Raw genomic sequence first — 18,275 nt, 5'->3', positions numbered from 1 at the left:
AATACTGTTGTCCCCAGAAATATTTCCATAGGAAAATTAAACAGCAAAAGTGTAAAAGCTGCTGAATGCAATTACACCAGATTTGACTGAAAGCTAGATCTTGATCCATAAGGTGTTCCTTTTATAATTTGGTATAAATCTGATAATTAGCTGTTGGGAAATTAGGGATCATAAACATGGTAAATGTTACGCTGCAGCAGATCCACTGAGCCTACAGATCTTCAGATAAGATCTGAATGGTTTCCACCACTTAAAAAAATAGGTGGTGGCAGCCAGTTTAGGACTCGGGGATGATATCCTGTCCTCGATATAAGTAAAAAACAACAGGGGTAGAGATATCCTGCCCCCCTAGACCTATTGGGGGGGGCATCCCATGGGGTATAAAGTTTTTTTTTATTTTACAGCAAATTTGCGGAGGTTCCGCAAATTCATAGTAAACTGTAAACAAGCATTGGGCTAGCCAATAGATCTGTCTCGCCTTTGGGACCTTATAAGTGTTCAGCCATGCAACAGTTGATGTTGTTGCACCAAGGATATTGTGCTGGATATCTAAACACTTATAAGGTCACAAAGTCGGGACCTATTGGCTATGCCAATGCTTGTTCGTTTTGTTTTAAAACTCACTATACTTGGTCTTCCTGGTCAGTTCTTGCAGTATATTTTGCTATATGCAATGTCCAGTTATTTATATAGTGTTTTGTGCAGCCATTTAAGCACTTGAAACAGATTCATGGTGCAATAAATTCATTTGCCCAGAATCACACAATGCAGTTAAGAGGAAAAGCCGGGATTTGAAAGTACATTTTCGGAACTGAGTCAGAAATGTACTCATTGGTTGAGTCCCCTCCACACAGACCTCTAAACTTTTGGCTTCTCAAAATCAAGGAAAGGCTTTTCATAATTCCAAAAGCGTGACTAGAAAGGAAGTTAAACAAATGTTTCCCAGGTCATGGGTATCACATTCTAAGGAGGGGAGGGGACAGGGACACGAGGATCTTGCGCTGTGGAAGTTTGTGCTTTCCTTTGGTCAGTTACATTACTTTCATTTATATACAGGGCACTCTTTAAAAATAACAGCAAAAAGGCAATCAAAGTGAAAAAAATAAAAGGTGTGGGTTTTGGTGGCAGAGGAGGTCACATTCCTTGAACACTGTTACTCTGAATTTGATAGAGACGTCTAGCTGCAGATTCCTTAGGCATCAGACTGGTCTGGAAAATTTTGCGCAGCCGAACCTCTGCGTGCCGGGGGGCGGCGCCGTACGGCTCTGCCCTGGTGACGTCAGCTGATCCATATATGCCCCGCCCCGCCAACATCAATTTTCTTTTCCGCTTCACAACGCGGTTCCTGGAAACCAGCAGTTCCTGGCCTAGTTTTGGCCCTTCTCGACACCGTTGGTGTCGCACTGGAACAGTGTGCAATGCTCTCCGGGTTCAAAGCTTGTGAGGCCTGTGCGCGTCAGATGTCTGGCACTGATCCGCACCTTATTTGCATGTGGTGCCTTGGTGTACACCATGATTCCAAGCAATGGGGCGACTGTCAACAGATAAAACCGAAGTCCCTTCGGAAACGCCGTATGAAGCTGTTGGCTGCCCGGATGTCCGGTCCAGCCTCTTCTCGTTGCCGCTATCCCTCTCCAGAGGGGACTTATTCCTGAGGCCGCTCCCGCGACCTGCGTCCTAAAAAAGGTAAGCGGGGCAACGTGCATCCAGTGAGGTCAACCTCCCGTAGGCGTACCCCTGGTGTCCATTCCTCTCGTACAGGGTCAGCTGTGGGCACCCAGAGGCCTCCTCCTCCATACTCTCCTTTTCCGGGAGTTGGAGCGACTCTTGCTCTTCAGGCCTACTTTGAGTCCTCCTCTATCCCTAGCGCGCCTTCGGGCCCCACAGAGGCGGAGGGTACTCAGGCCGGGCCCTCGTCGTCGGATCCTTCTCCGACCAGGGTTGTGTGCAAAGACTCCGGAGCCGAAGCAGAGACGTTGAGCCGTGGCCCAGACCGTCCTAGTCGCTCTAGCACACTCCGCCAGTCAATGCATAGCCCTGTGTGGCTCCCTGTGCAGACGGCAGAAGTAGCGTCAGCGACGCTGTGTTTGGCGCCAGGCTGTCACCGCCAGTCAACGCATAGCCCTGTGCGGCTTCCTGCACGGACAGCGGAGGCGGCGGCAGCAACGCCGGGCTCGGGCTCAACATCCAGACCCACGCCCAGCTCTAAGCCTGAGCCCGCGTCTGGGGCAACGCATCTTCCAACGCCGGTCGACTTCGAGGTAGTGTCCTGCTGGAGGCAGTCGACGTCCAGTCGACTCCAACACAGCGCCCACCGACACCGCTGTCGACGCATCTGTTTCTGCCAGTGTCCATCTGTTCATCATCACCGGCGTCCATGCCTGGGGTTGACCTCCCTCCGGATTCCTTGTTTGTCTCCTCAGCGGGGTCGGGCGACACCGGTATCTGCTACAGCCTTTTCGGATGCTGCTGCTTCCCCTGGTCGGGTGCCTCTGGTGCAGGTCCCTAGTGGGGCATGGCCTTCTGGTCGTTCCCCAGCCCTGCTCTTTATGGCAACTGGGAGAATTGGTCTCCAACCGTCTGATACAGACGGCCTCTTGTCCGCTCCTAGGGTGACTACTGAGCTGGGGGCCGCCTATGCGCTGACTATTAACCGGGCAGCTGTTATCCTCTGCCTCCTGTGGTACCCCTCATTCCCGATCCCTTGATGGATCTGCTTCATCTCAAGCCCATTACCGTGGAGCCCTTGCTACCCCTTGGGGGTGCTTTATTAGACGTCCTGGGTGGTGCAGGGGCACGGCCCTCTTCTGGAGCCCTGGTTGATCGGGCCATTGCTGGTAGGCACCGTCCGGCCCCGGGGGATCCACTTTGCCTGTCACTGCTCAGGGCCAGGTAATTCAGGCGGCTTTTGGGTTACAGGACTCCTCCACTTTACCCTTGTTTCCTCCCACCCGGGAATCCAGGTGGCTGGATGCATGTGGAAGACAGCTTTTTGCTTCTTCTAGAGTGGCCATCCACACTTTAAACACTACATGCATGTTTGCACGTGCGTCCTCCGCACTCTGGGACTCCGTGGTTAACCTTCTTTCTTCCTTTCTGGAGGAATTGCACTCAGAGCTTCTCCGTCTTTTCCTTCACGGTAAAGAGATGGCACATTTTTCAACCCGCTCATCCCTGGATACCACAGACTCTGTGGGCCGTGCTCTTGCATGGTCGGTTGCTTTGCGCCGCCATGCCTGGTTGCGTGACAGTCGATTCCCTGATAACATTCGGGAGAGCCTCCAGGACATACCGTTTAACGGAATAGATCTTTTTGGGTCTCATGCGAACTCAGCAATTTCCAGGCTTCTGTTAGGGCTACCAAAATTCTGCTGTGTCGCTGACTGACTTTCTTCCTGGTTGCGGGTCTTTCTTTATGACCCGATTTTTATCAGACAGGTTGGTGTCTCTGTATTGTCTGTAGTAGTAGTAAAATCTTTATTCGGCATTAATTTTCCATGAGTTACCATAAAAGCATTTATACAATATATTTGCATACAATTTAACAATACTAAAACATTTTCAGCTTATTTAGAATTAGTAATGATGATGATTTGTCAAGGCAATTTAAAGGTTGTTGTTCTGAAGATTCAGCCTTAATTTAAAAATACATTTTAAGAAAGTACTAACGACTTTAGAAACATATTCTGAGGTTGTATTGTCTGTACAACCGTATGGCTGGTTGGTTTTGTTTTCAGTCCACTGACTGTCTGTTTTGCCAAGAGGACGTCCCCTCCTTGCCAGGGGTTGACCCTTGCCCTATGTGGGGTATTGGCTGGTGGCAGGTGTCTGCTGGTGGCAGGGGCGTGCCTGCTATATATGCCCCTGATATATGTTCTCCTACCATTTTCACTTTTGGGTTTCTGACAATACTCCTGTATATAATTTGGAGCTCATGGTCACGGAGTATTCGGCTTCACTTTATGTTTGTTCTTCCCGCACTACCTATGCTTTTTTCGGTCCTATTTTTTCACTATAGTTTACTCATCCTGAGGAAAAGTCCCCTTCCTGAAACAGTGTTTGTTTCCATTACAGATTAACTTGAATCCCCTGACGAAGGGACATCGGTCCCGAAATGCATAGGGATTTTTGCATTTTTGACATGCCTTTTGATGCATAAAAATTGATCATTATCATCTGAAGTCAATATGATCGCAATATATCACTCTCTTGAATAAAAATATTTTGATGAACTATTCGTTTTTTTGAACTGGAATAACTTTGGTAAAACCAGAGGCTTGATTTACCTCTACAGGAGCGCCCACAGGATACAGTGTGGGAATTTCCTACACCCCCTTGGTACCTGTTTTTGCAACTCACACATGTCAGGCTGGCGAGGGTCTCAGCAGTACTCTTCGTCTGTGGTACATGAGGGGGCGGTACGTGTTCTCCCCTCCATACCACTTACCAGTCTTTTGGGCCCATAGGTTCAGTTCTACGTCTTGCGAAGTGCTTGACTCCCTTTTCACGTCAGTTTCTTTACTGGGTGTGTTTTTGTTCCATATCGGCCCTTGCTGGGCAGGGGTCAGTATCCTGCTACCTTCTTATCTTACGAGAGCAGGCTCAACAGTGTTTTACGCTGTTCGAGTTGTTTAGCTGGGGCTAGCTCTGACTTCTTTTCGACACCTTGGATCCTGCAGATCCTTCATGGCCCTTTGCTCGTCTTCTTTCGAAGTTCGGCATTTTTCGCTCAGGCATCAGCATTCTGGCTTGTTTTTCCTTCTCTAATCCCCTCTACATATAAGGGTTTCTGTGTTATTTTGGATGGGCTGTGGCGCCCTAGCCTCCCTTGATTCCTGCTCTCTTCAGAGCATAGGGGTCTGGTGGTTGGCTGCGCTGTCATTCAGTCTCCACTGTGCTTCGCCTTTGGTTGGTGATACTCTTTTGGTCATCCTATTGACGACTAGGTTCTCTCTGGACCTTAGTGAGGTTCAGTCTCAGTCCTGCCTCCTCTAGGGGTATGCCTTTGGTACCTGTTTTAAGTTAAGGAATCTGCGGCTAGATGTCTCTATGAGATGAACAAGTTACTTACCTTCGGTAACGATGTATCTGGTAGAGACATAGTCTAGCCGCTGATTCCTCAACGCCCGCCCGTCCTTCCCGTCCAGTGACTACCTTTTCAGGTTGGGCTTCTTGCCTTCGTCTCCCTTGTGGGTGGCTTTATTCCTCTGCGGGGTGATGTCTTCTCTTCATTCCAACTCTCGAGGCTACATTCTGTTTCGTGGCTCTGCTCTACCCATCCTTTTGATTGGACGGTATGCCCGTATGCCATGTGTCCTTTGCAACCCTTGCCCTGGGTTGCCCAATGTGAGTTTAAACCCTTCAACCCCCCGTCATTCCCTTCTATCTTCTTCAACCGCTTGGGGTCTCTTACCTCCCCTGCACTCTAGCGGTTGCAGTCTCTGACAGCGCTGCATTCGGTAGGTCCCTTACTCTGATCTGACGTCTCCCTTTGGGTGATGTCTTATGGTAGTTTGTCCTTACTACTGGGTTTTTTGACTTAACGATTACAGGGGTCCTTCACAGAGTGGTGCTCTGTTCTTTTCCCTCCCTCAGTTTACAATATACGGTGCATGGCACTGTCCTTCTATGGTGATGTTTTTCACCATACCTTGTTTTTCTTTTTCTGCACACTGTTCCCATATTTCACAGTTTTTGGTGGTGGCTTCGCGTGCTGACGCGGAAGAGCCTTCTGACAAACTGATGTTGGCGCGCCGGGGCGGAGCACATATGGCTCAGCTGACGTCACGTCCATGGACACATAGGCACACCAGTGAAATAAAGCCGTTCTAGTAGTGAACTCATTTGGAGAAAAGCTGGCCGTGTTACCCACACATATAAATGCAGTTTAGAACTATTTACATTCCGGGGAACACTTTGTCTCGCTTCTGAAGTCGCGAGGGGGGGGGGGGGAATAGGGGGGCCAGAGAGAATCTATGCGGACCTTGAGGGCGCTGGTCAAACAGGCCTTAAATTTAGTGAGACAACGGACACTCCCTTCTAATGCAGGAACATGCATGTCATTCAAGAAAGGCGGCCCGGAGCTTTTAAACTGAATTATCCCAAAAACAGACATTAGTAAATGAACGAACCTGAACCTCAGACAGCCCCTGCTGGGTTACACATCCCATGCCAAACAGGTAAACGGGGGGTGGTGACGTCTTCCTATCCCCTTGATATATGACATTCAGAGGTTCACGCCAGATCTCGTTCTGTGTCATGTGACTGCGCATCTGTGTTACATCAGCCCCAGCCCTTGAACGTGCCCTTGGCTTCCAAGGAACCTCATGTCCTCCCTTTGTCAGGGTAGGCTGCAGCAGGCATGTTGGGTCAACAAGGAGCAGTGGGTGGTCAGGCCGCAGCCTCGGACAAGGGCTGCCTGTGCTCTGGAGTCTGTTCAAAGGTATTTGAGGGAGGCTCGGAAGTCTGCTGCCCTTCAGAGGCCGGGGGACCGGTGCGGATTCCTTCTCACCATTGTGGCCTGAGAGAGGCCTCTGTATGCGGCTGGTCCGTACAGAGGTGCATTCAAGCGGCTGCACATATGTGGAGACCTCGCGACTGAGGGAACAGAATGCGATCTAACAGTGATTGGTTCATGTTTGAAGTACATAGTTGTGCGCTCGTCTAATAGGAAGGAAGCACTAGTATAATGTTCATTTCCTGCATCACAAGAAGAACGCTTTAACGCTGTTTGTATACAACATACGTCTGCATTAGCCAAGGCAATTTCATGCATATGGATATAGAGCATTAAGTGCCGGCATTTAAATATAGTGAAACTAATTTCATAGTGATTAGTTGATGGAGTGCGTCGACCGCATATCCTCTGCACAGGAGACCATTTGCATTGATATGCCGGGCAGTAACACCGCCACTTTTTATTCAGTCGGGGTGGCCAATGCGTTGAGGCCACAGGAAAAACAAGATTTACAGGCATGTTAACACTCGAGCAGCTGAGCATGAGGAGAGCCTTCCCACGCCACTGTATAAACAGACAAGCGCAGCCATGCTGATTAAAACCAGATGGCCCCAGCGCGCTGCTGCTGGCTCCCGAGAGCAAAATGTTCTGGGAGTTAACATTTCACAAGAAGCTGTGACCTCCACACGCCTTTGGCCAGTTGCGTGCTAAAGCCAGACGCAAAGGCCAATGGTTTGTGAGCACCACATGCATGAGCTACTACTGAAGCTGAAGTGATTCCAAGAGGTTGATTTCCTTTGCAGTGCATGTGCGCTGCCATAGGCTCGACCTAAAAAAGCAGTCTCCCTCCTTTAAAAGAAAACCCTGAGCTGGGACAGGACCATGGGGCGGCACAGTTATGCTTTGGGGAGGGGGGCTTGCAGCCACCTTCCCCAAACCTATCCCTGGGGGGGGGGGAGAACATGGCCTCCCACCCTGAGCGTCTATGAGGTACTGGAACCCCACCACCCAGGGGCGTTTTTTATAATTAGGGGATCCCGAGCCTCTATGAGGCCCCCCGGGGGGCCCCATGGCTGTGTTTTTTATAACTAAACTAGGGAAGGAGGGCAGAGGGCCTCACAGACTTGTTCTAAAAGCTATAGAAGTGGAGGTAAAAATAAACTAACTGTGCTGAGCTTCCCTATATAATGAAATAAATATTTCACAAAATGGTTTCTCTCCAAGCCGTAAACTCTTTACTTTTCAATCAAGCATTTGATAGAATGACACTCTTGTCACAAACATGTCTGATGCCTAAATCTCTTCAGAACATTTCCACTCTCAAATGTGAGGCCCCTCACCAGAGCCTGGAAGCATGCACTCTGTGCTGGAGAGGACTTGAAAGAAACAACTGCTCTCTTCAATCTCACTCACCCTTAGGCTGTGCATCGTGGGACTCTGCAAGTAACAGAAACATGACCAATTACTCTAAGGCTTAATATTTACGCACATTGTGATTGGCCATGTTTTGTAATACTCCCACCCCCATGCTGCCTTCTGAGTGTGGGTTAAACCACTGTGAACACAACCAATCTGTGCATGCTCTCATGCTGTATTCAATAGAAAACAGCATGAGAGCAACGCCTGGATTGGGGTGAGCAGGTGAACCCAGCACTCCAAAGGAGACTCTGGGAAACTGTGCTGTGTTTCCCCTGGTTACTTTGCAGTGTGCGTTCAAGAGGAAAAAAGTGCACATGCCGGGCTGGGCAAAGTAAGATACCTGTCCAATCTGACATATGCACTTGACTTTAATGCCGCCTGCTTGTCAGACAACTACAAACAGTGGCTAGGTAACCCAACTCACACCGTCCTTTAGTCATATGTTTGGTGCACAGCTTAAATTGTAAAGACCGCCTTCTGATCGTTCTGCATAGCAGACAAACAAAGTTATAAAAATATAGCTGTGCACCCAAAATAAATAGTCCAGTCACAAATGTCTAAAGTTCTTGTGTCTTTCGTATTGTAGTACCAAAAAACGTTTCTTTTCTCTGTTTTCAATTGAAACTAGACAGCCTCAGCCAAAGCGTTGCGTTAAAAAATGAACTTCTTCAGAATACATCACATGTTGCCATCTGAATCTGTGTCTCATGCTAGACAGGCTCCAAGTGTTTCAATTTCCAAACCTTTTTGTAAATTGAGGCGATTGATGTACCCAATCCTGAATATGGGGAATGTGGTGGAGATATTATTTGTCAAAATTGTTAACTTGATGGGCCACTTTGAGCAACATGGAGAAGAAATTGTGAAATGCAACTTCACCGGAATTATATTTTTCCTTTGGACATACATATGAGTTAGTGTGTCCCTTGAATTAATGCATCCTGCAGTAGTTCATATTTGAACGAACCGGCTGCTTGTCGGTCAGCGGGACTGGCCATGCCCTCCCCAGACACATAACTCATGCGCAACACAACGCGCCTATATATTCATGTAATTTATTTTAATTGATGGTAATGCGTGTGGCGTTAGCAGAGGGAAGGTTAGGTGGGCAACATCCCTTGGCCTTAAAGGAGGAGCGTCCCAGATCAACAGTGTGTTATGAACTTGGGAGCCAGGCCATAGGCTCTGTGAATAGTTGCATCAGTGGAAGCTTGAGAAATCAGGCTAATTCTGTAGAACCATTGGGTTTCTTACTTGAAGTCAAGCCTCTTGGCCAATCAAAACCTGTGTAGTAGACCTTAGCTGGGAACTTGATATTGATCAAATTGGTGGATTGCATCTCTAGACAAATATGACAGCGCTGAATATGTAGAGAAATGTTAGAAGCAAATGAATCTACCTAAAGTAACAAAAAAACATCACATTCCATTTGAGAAATATCAGAAAATAACATGGAGTGAGGGACATGATTGCTGCAAAAGGTACATTGGAAGAAATGACTGGATAATTCTGGTATTTTGTATAGTATACTATTTACATTACATATGAAAACCCATATTTGCTTAAAGGCTTCGCTGACACACACACACAATATTAAGAACATGTCTCACATGTCCATGCACTGTATGAAAGGAGTCCATTGTTCAGAGGCCTTTATTAATTTTACTGTTCTAAAATGTAAAAACTTTTTTTGCAGACGAGAAATTAAACAGTTGTTGACAGAGTTGGATGAAGAGAAGAAAATTCGTCTACGGTTACAGGTATTCAATATATGCAAAATGCAATGTATTTAAACCATGAGTTTTGTTCAGGGGCATAAACATATTTAGTTCACATTACATTAAAGTGCAGCATGTAGTCAGGTAAAAATGTCAAAAAACCAAAACCCAATTTGGTGCACTATTTTGACGAGTTGCAATTCAGTAGTGACATCGACATGGGTCGCCAAAACAGTTTTAAAACATTTCATCTGTGTAATTCAGGCAACATAAATTTACATTCACAAAGCAAATGTTACTTCTGTATGGTGATTTGTAGATTTGAGCATGTCTGTTTACAGCGTTGCTCACAAGCACAGCGAATGGGTGTTCCAGGTCCGGAATAGTTTTCAAAGGGTGTGAACATTTAAAACAGGCTTCCCTAACTGGTCGCTCTCTACCTGTAAGTAGCTCTCCTGTGTGCAGTAGGTCTGGGTGGAGGTTTGCTATGTGTAACTCAGCGAAATGACAAAAAAACTCTGCTACGGAGGAGTGTGTTAGGGTCATGCCGTTCGCAGTGATTTTGAGCGCCGGGTGTTTGTCCTGCCCTGTAAAATCATTGCGAACGGCACCATGCACAGCGCAAAATTTCTCAGCCTCCTTTCTGCTGCTCCTCGCATTGAGAAATCTGACCGCCTGCGATTAGAAATCTCACCAGGATGTTGATTTTTCTTGATCGCGCTCACTAACTATACCTTGGCGAGCGTGAGGGAGGAAAAATTTCGTTGCAAAGTGGATTTTCCTTGCTCACACTCGCCAACTTGACATTGACGCGCAGGAGCGAGGAAAAAAACTCTGTTCTGCCACACTCCACAGAGCAGAGTTTAAGGGAACTCTGCAAGCTCCCCGGAGTGCGGAAAACATAGCGAACGGAGCCGAGTTCACCCCCCAGATTAGTGTGCAGCTCAGCCGACTAAATTAGACACTTTTGGTTGGTTGAATTAGTCTATGTTGACCAAAATTTAAAAGGGTGTATTCAAGATAAAAATGTTCCAAAATATATTTAAAGCTGATATTTGAGTGATAAATCAGGTGGCACTGGGGAGACTTATTACTAATATTATTACATCTTTTTTTGCAATCTCAACTTTTCTATCATTGTGAACTTCACTAGTATATTGTCTTGCCATCACCTCATCGAGGCATATTTATTATTCTAGCTCCAGTACCAGCCAATGTTGTTGCTGTAGCCAAGTTGTGGAGAATGTTAGATTATGGTAATGGACACATTTACAAATTTTCAAACTATATTCATTTAAAATTAAGTGTCAGCTTAAAAGCTTTTCACAGTAAATGTTTGAACAATGTGCCTAATACCCATGAATGTTAATTTACCAAAATACCAACAGTAGAGGGACTAACATCAGACACACCCTTAGACTTCGATGACAACACTGAGTTGATTCTTTGATATTCTTCATCAGTAGAAAACAAAACCTCAAGAAAACGAGATTGTCATTGCCCTCAGAGAGAGACCATAGAAAGCAGAAGTATGCCTCGTTGATGAGCAAGCTCCCCCAGTCAGAGACCTCTGCTATCCAAAGAACATATGGCGCTGAAGCAGAGAAAAAATAACAGTACTTTATTTACTGTTGCTAAACTCGCATGCAAACCCAATAGCTGTCCGTTTTAAAATGAGCTGCATTGTAAAAAGCACGATAACACTGTCACTTTTCCATAAAAAGAAGTCTAGTTGAACATTTTCTTCCATTTATTTGAAAAAATGTTCTACATTCTCTGTCATGACCGGAAGAAAGAACAGAGAATGTGTGCTACAAAATACAGTGAATTACCAAAACCCCATGGTGGTTTGTGAATGAGATTAACAGGTGGAGTATTTAATTCCAAGATAATTGAACATTTAACGAATTTACAGTAGGATGTACCATGTGTGGCGACAACTGACAGTACTAGAACGACATCTGTGACGCAAAGAAACAAGTGCTCATCAATTCATAACTGAACCAGGTTCATCCTAATTTGTAGAATTGGCAATTTTCAAAAGTAGAAAAATTAAGGCAATTGTGGGTTTTATTAAGAGCTTGGGTGATGGAATACTCTGTTAAAACGTGGCAGCTATCTCGTTTACCATATAACTAGTACCATAGGCTATAACTCACTTGTAATATGGTGGACTGGGGTGAACAACACTTACAACGCAACTTTTACATCGCAGAGCCTTTACAACGCAACCATTACAACGCAAACTATTACAACGCATTGCTCTGGGGGGCGCTCTAGGATAGGGAATAGGTTAATTTACTATCCAATAACCTTCCCTAGTGTCCACGGGGACTGGAGTTGGAATAGTAAATTAAACTATTCACTATCCAGCGCCCCAAAGCACTATGTGTTGTAATGGACTGCGTTGTAATAATTGCGTTGTAAAAGCATGCGATGTGAATGCATGCGTTGTATCGTCATACATCCGGTGGACTGGATATCCGTCACGTTTCTGATCGAGCATCCCATCTGCTACACCCTGAATAAGGCGTTAGTCACGTTGATTGTCTACCACTGATGTAGCTCTATTGACCACAGAAAAGGACAGTAAAGCTAGGCATTTATTTATAAAGTTTCATATAGCGCGAACATGGCATTAGTCCTCATCTGACTTAGGAGACTCAGTGAAAATTCTTGCAACATTGATTTCCTGTGAGATAGGTAATGCTATTCGGATATGGAATTTCCAATGTCTCCACTCACTCCTTCACATATGTATGTAAGAATGTAAATGATATTGCGATACTGTAAACCTAGTCAAAAGGCAGTGGTGCGTTGCACATGCCTCATCAGCCTTGCTACAGCAGTTGCTCCTCTGATCACTCACAGTCCTTTAAAAGATATCTGCAGATTGAGGGATCCCAAACTATTCCTGTACCAAGGGATTGGGACTGTATCATGAGCAATCTCATTTCTGGGAGCAGATTTTCGTGTTTGTAAGCCATCCGCTATAGATTAACCAAGGTCCAAGTTGATGCAGAGCCCTATTCGGATTAGTACCACAGAGTTTGGATATATCTGTAAGGCAGCAACAGTTCCCATTTATCGCCTTGTTGGTTCCAAAGTCGTTAATATTCCCAAACAGGAAAACTAAGGCTGTACCATCATTTGGTTTGTGGTTCAGCAAGCTACAATGGGTAAAATTATTTGAAAGTCTATATGCGCCAGATTTGGCTCTTCACAAAACAAAATTGAGATCTGGAAACAAATGCCTGATACAACTTACTAGCAGTGGTATTATACTGCCTTTGCTGCTGTATTTCTCGATTTTCATATTTATATAAATCAGTATGTAATTAATTGATGGAAGTATTTCCTTATTTCCTCCTGCTTTAGATAAGTGTATTTTTGTATTGTATTTTCGATAAATCTCTACTAGCTTGCCTTCCTTTTTTTTTTGTATAATCAAGTAGTCAAATGTATTTATATGTAATGACTCGACTTAATAAAAAAATGAAAACAAAGACATTTCCTGCAAAATTTCAAAATTTATGAAATTTCCTACACAAACTAGGCATTATAGAAAATACCTGTCGAATTTCTGTCATTTCTTGATCTTCTATGCAGATAGAAATCTCACAGAATCTTAGAAAGATTGAAGGAATGATGGACTCCACTCATGTAATGTTAGCTGTCAATTATAGGCTTGCAATGCTGTCGGTGCTGACGGAGAGGCACTTTTTAATCTTCTTAGCAACATTTTCCAACTATATAGAATAAGAAATTCCTAGTCTAATTGGTCTGTAGAATTGTTTAAAAAAGAGAGGTAAGATAGCTTCATGGCTCAGCCATGGAATTTACAAATCTTACATGCAATTTTTTTATTTGGCTGGTGGAAACAAAGTAAGTGTACAGAGAGCCTCTTTGCCATAGTTTTGTGATCCCTATCTATGCCTGACTAGCAGATGGGAACGTGTTTTTAATTCAGAGACCTCCTCCTGCTGTTAAAGTGATTGATTCAATAAAAACAATTGCCTCCATTTAACACAAACGGCTGCATATAACATGGGAATGCTGAGATAATGAATGTGAAAAACTTAACACGTGAAAGCAGAGGAACAAAATTGAAATATCTTAAACACCAAATATATATTTTGCATAGTTAAAAGATCTTAAATGAATTTTTTGATTTTTCTTGGAAATGTCCATGTTGTCAAAAGCCAAGATACATTTAATTTGATATCCGAGATATGAAAATAAGTTACTTTTAAACTGATACGCTTCATATACTGTCACACAGTGTGCTTTGTCCTGGATTTTTACATACAAAATCAGTGTATTGTGGGAGTCATAGTCTCCATTCACTTCAATTACCTAATGTGTTTGTGAACAGTGATGTGTAAAAGCAAAGTCCAGGACTGGATAATTTATGTTTGATGTTCATCTGGTAGAAAAAAAGTAGTGTGCTGATCTCTGAAATATGTTGGATTATTGGATGTTTTATTCTTTTATTCTATTTTTTTCAATTCCTAGACTGGGGATAGGGAGTTGATCCCAAGGCTAATATCAAAATGACAAACCAGAAAGCTATGCATAATAATGTTGAGAAAGGGTGACATTTATGTTATGTTAATATGATTTCTAAAGCACGGCTGTTACTCTAGGGTGTCCTGGCGCTGAGCATTGCCCAAATGGTTACTATAGAGTGAGTGACTATGCAGTGAAGAGCCATTTATATGTTCTAGTTTCTTGGTTATCTTCACTCTTTTATATATTGTTTCTATTCATTTTATCTCCGTTACTTTGAGGTTTTAGCATGTGTCTCTCTGATGGCAGGTGTGTTCATCCCCTACTCATAATAAGCTAAGAGGAACACAAATATAGATAACATGTTGGGTCAACTATGTAACAAACAATGTTTGTTCTATTCCTAAAGTGAAGTCAGGATGGTATGGCACCAGAATATTATAATCAAAATATCGTTGGACAGAAATATGGTGTTGTCCTAAATATAGTTTACACAAATTATTGCCATATTGCAGCTAAAAATAAAAAATCATCATCCAATAAGATGATACTTTATAAGCAGCATTTTGAACATAATGTTTTTGTCTGGTGATATTTTTGCTAATTATATTCGGACATCCAACCATCGGGTGAAATATTAGGATATTTCCTCTGCTGAAGTTTTATATAAAATGCTTCTAGCTTGTTCAAAAGAGTGCTAAACACTTTTTTTGTTACTGAACTAATGATTCTGTTGGTGCTTTTGGACATCATGGTGGTGTGGGGGGGAGGGGGGTGCATTGATCCTTAGGATTTAGTCTGCATGAAAACGTCTTTATCATATGTCAGGCTGACATTTTGTTTCCTTATATTAAAAATGCTAATAACTAGTGACATCATTTATATGCTTACAAAAAAATTGTTTTTTTCTTGCCTGGCAGATGGAAGTCAATGAAATAAAGAAGACTCTCCAAACAAAATGAAAAATTAATAGACGGAAGGACACGTTGTTCGTCTCAGCTCCAAGACTTCGATAACCACCACAGCCAAAATAACTGTGTGCCAAATTGTGTCAGATTTGCCTCTGCATCGCTTAGTTTGAGCGACAGCACAAATTGTGTGATAGCACAACAGAAATTATAAAGGGGTTGGGTGGGGGATGGGAGAAGGTGATATATATTCCCTAGGATGCGCTGGCCCTTGAGGCATATGATTAAGACGGAGTCGATCGTACGCGTGTTACATAGGCTTTTGTACTTTAAGACAGTCAATGATGAAACCTCAGGCAGTTGAGTCCGAAGTGGTACTGTTTTGATGATATTTTTCAATGACAGGCTATGTCAGATGATTTGTTTACAAACTTTTTGATTTTACAACTGTCTCTTCTGTCATTATGTATCATGGACTCTTTAAACTGTTCGGACCACATATAGCCAGGAATGAATGTTACAGATTTTTTTGCCTCCTGTCATTCAGCTTGATTTTATGTTACCCTGTTTTGGATTCTATTAGATATGCAATTTTAATCCTCAAACGACCACTTGAGAACCTCCAAGATTTTCTTCTCAGCGTGTCATAAAAGATAATTTGGTGTGTCATGAATTGTGTGCCTTCAGCCTGTCCCTAATGAGTTAGGACTTAAACAAATCAAAATCTTACAGTTTTAGTTTAAGAACTTTCCCAGCTGTTTTTAATCAGCATATTGTATCATACATTTAAAAGATAATACCTTGACTTCTGGCTTTATTTGCAGAATACCCCCCCCCCCCAAAAAAAACTTAGCACATGGTAAGCAATTTTGTAGCTTGTGATCTTTCAACTATGTTCTGTCATTGCTGCTGGTCCTAGAAAAAAAGAGGTTGAAGTATTACTGTGAGCCCCTTAAATGGCCTCCCCAACTGCCTTTTGGCAAAAGTACACCAAGGAAATTGGTTTCCGGGAAAGGCAGCTCTTTACCAATAACTGTTAATTGCTCGGAGTTGCCATACAGTAATGGCCATTCAAGAAACATTACAACTCTTTTTCTGATGAGAAGTAGGAAACACCAAGGTTTTATAGGTAGTAACATTGCTCATTTGTTGCTGAATTCTTAACAGGCTGCCATCCACTGTATCCTGCTGAGGAACACAATTAGGTGAGGGAGAAGGGTGCGAAAGGGTCTTCCGAGAAGATAAGGTGCACTCATTGCATTGGGGCATCAGGGAGCCTCTGGAAGTATTGCCTGTTTATGTACACACAAACATACACTCAAGCACACATGTGCTCTTTCTCTCACTCACTCATAGTGTCATATTCTCAGTGACTCTTTCACTCTTTCTGTCCTTTTGCAAAGGCTTGTTGCATGATAACGATAAAGCCACATTTGAGCAGGTCAAGTTGGAAGCCTACCATTATTTATGAATACTTACATTTGGAAATTGGATTGCATTTTTGTTAGTGGGTGGAATATCTCAGACTTTTGTCCCATGGTGATTGTCGCTTTCCCTACCATGTTACTATTTGTTTTTATTATTTCACATCATTTTAGTTGTGTTGGATTTTCATATATTTGCTGTTTGGGTTTGCGTATTTGTGATCTTCGAACCTTTTCTGCCAACGGAAATGGAAAAAATAATTTTGATCTGCTGGTAACAGATTTTCACCTGTTTTATTAGTCCCATTAATGAACAAGTCATGGCGAAGCCAGTAGATCTATTGTTGGCTTCCATCCTTTCAGCTTTGTCAAACCTTGCCTTTTTTTCCATTGTTTTTTCAAAACATTATTGTTGGGGAGGCTGCCAGCCACCCTCAATCTAATAAAAAAATGAGTGGCTAAAAACCAAAAATATTGTTTTGGTCTCCTAAAGCACATTGTTTTCATTTTAGCCCCTGGCACCTAAGGGAACTACTTTGTGTATTGATGTACTCCTTCTGAAAGGGCACAATGCCATCACGACAGTGAAGTTAACTAATGGATGTAGTGAGCTGCCCACTAGCCCTCACTATATGCTACTGAGGGCAAAATAAAAATGTGAATGACATAATAACAGACCATGAGAGTAAGAGGGTCAGCTAAAAGCCCCCAAAGTAAGTATATTTACATATCATTTTAATAAAATTAAAATGACTGGGCTAACCCCAGAACTAGAAATACTTTATTTTAAAGTGCACACCTTTTATCTCCATACTCTTAAACAGACCTATTAGTAATGTGTTTCAGTGTGTGCAACTGTCTCTTGCTAGATTAAAAAAAAAACATTTTGATCTCTGAAATTTGTCCCCTACGCTAAACGAAGTATTTCCCACATAACATAATACCCCCACACAACAGTTTCTGCAGTCATTTTTCATAAGACCCACTAGAATCAACTTTTGTGTTGTAAAACTACTCCTGCAGCAACGTGAAACATTGATCACAACTTGGCTCATCAAAGCAAGGTAGGGAAAGGCCTCTCGGCTTCAGCATGTCCCATCTATTCATTCTCTATGACCGCTTGAGGCACTTGAGAAATCAAGAAGTAACACAATTCATTTTCCTTTTTTCCTCATTGCCTGGAACTCTTTTCTTTTGAGTTAAAACATGCAAAATAGTGTACAAATGAGTAATGATAAAATCATGGATTATGAAAAGATTGTATCAGGGTCCTTCTGTTGTGACTTTGATTTTTGACTTGCATTTTGTATTATTCATGGTATTTATGTAATGTCACTTTCCACTATGTTGTAAGCTTCAAAACGTTAATGAAATAGATTTTTTTATTGTTCGTTTTCATTTGCAGCTGTTCTTTATTTCTAGGCATCATAGAATGGTTGCTATGAGACCGTTGTGAAGATGTACATGTCTTGAACAACAGTGGCAGCTGGTGACATTTGAAAGTGGTGAGCGTAAAAGTTGTGTATGACTTTTATGTAGTGAGCAAAGTGAGCATGCTTAGTGGACAAATGTGGAGTCTGAAGTGCTCCTCTCGAGAAAAAACTGGAAAAAAAAATTAGAAAATGGTGCATCTGAAAGCAACTGAATTAATTAAGAAACCATGCTTTATAAAGCAGTGGGAACGAATAGTCTTGAAATATTAAACACATTAAAAACTGCCACATATCTTACCACATTAATATGTTCAATAGTTACTGTAATGTGCAAATTGTACAGTGCAACTACTTAAAGCCCTTTAAGGTGTGTGCTTGCCCTGTGCCTTGCACTGCATGAGGTATCA

At 43.1% G+C, this 18,275-nt stretch overlaps 1 protein-coding gene across 7 annotated transcripts in view; it reads left to right on the top strand.

Moving 5' to 3' along the window:
- The window catches only part of SH3KBP1 (SH3 domain containing kinase binding protein 1), a 1,542,178-nt gene extending 1,524,353 nt beyond the window's left edge, over positions 1 to 17,825 (top strand). For 5 of the 7 annotated variants that reach the window (XM_078657888.1, XM_078657889.1, XM_078657892.1 and 2 more), the window contains 2 exons: positions 9,573 to 9,636; positions 15,024 to 17,825. In XM_078657888.1, coding sequence (XP_078514014.1) covers positions 9,573 to 9,636; positions 15,024 to 15,065 — 106 coding nt within the window. In that variant the 3' untranslated portion in view covers positions 15,066 to 17,825. The remainder of the gene's footprint in view (positions 1 to 9,572; positions 9,637 to 15,023) is intronic. The other 2 variants (XR_013599915.1, XR_013599916.1) reach the window with 1 other exon arrangement.
- The last annotated feature ends 450 nt before the right edge of the window (positions 17,826 to 18,275 follow it).

This window comes from Lissotriton helveticus, chromosome 8 (assembly GCF_964261635.1).
Source record: "Lissotriton helveticus chromosome 8, aLisHel1.1, whole genome shotgun sequence".
NCBI lineage: Eukaryota > Metazoa > Chordata > Amphibia > Caudata > Salamandridae > Lissotriton > Lissotriton helveticus.
The sequence above is the reverse complement of the archived record's forward strand: the minus strand, read 5'-3'. Positions and strand labels throughout refer to the sequence as shown.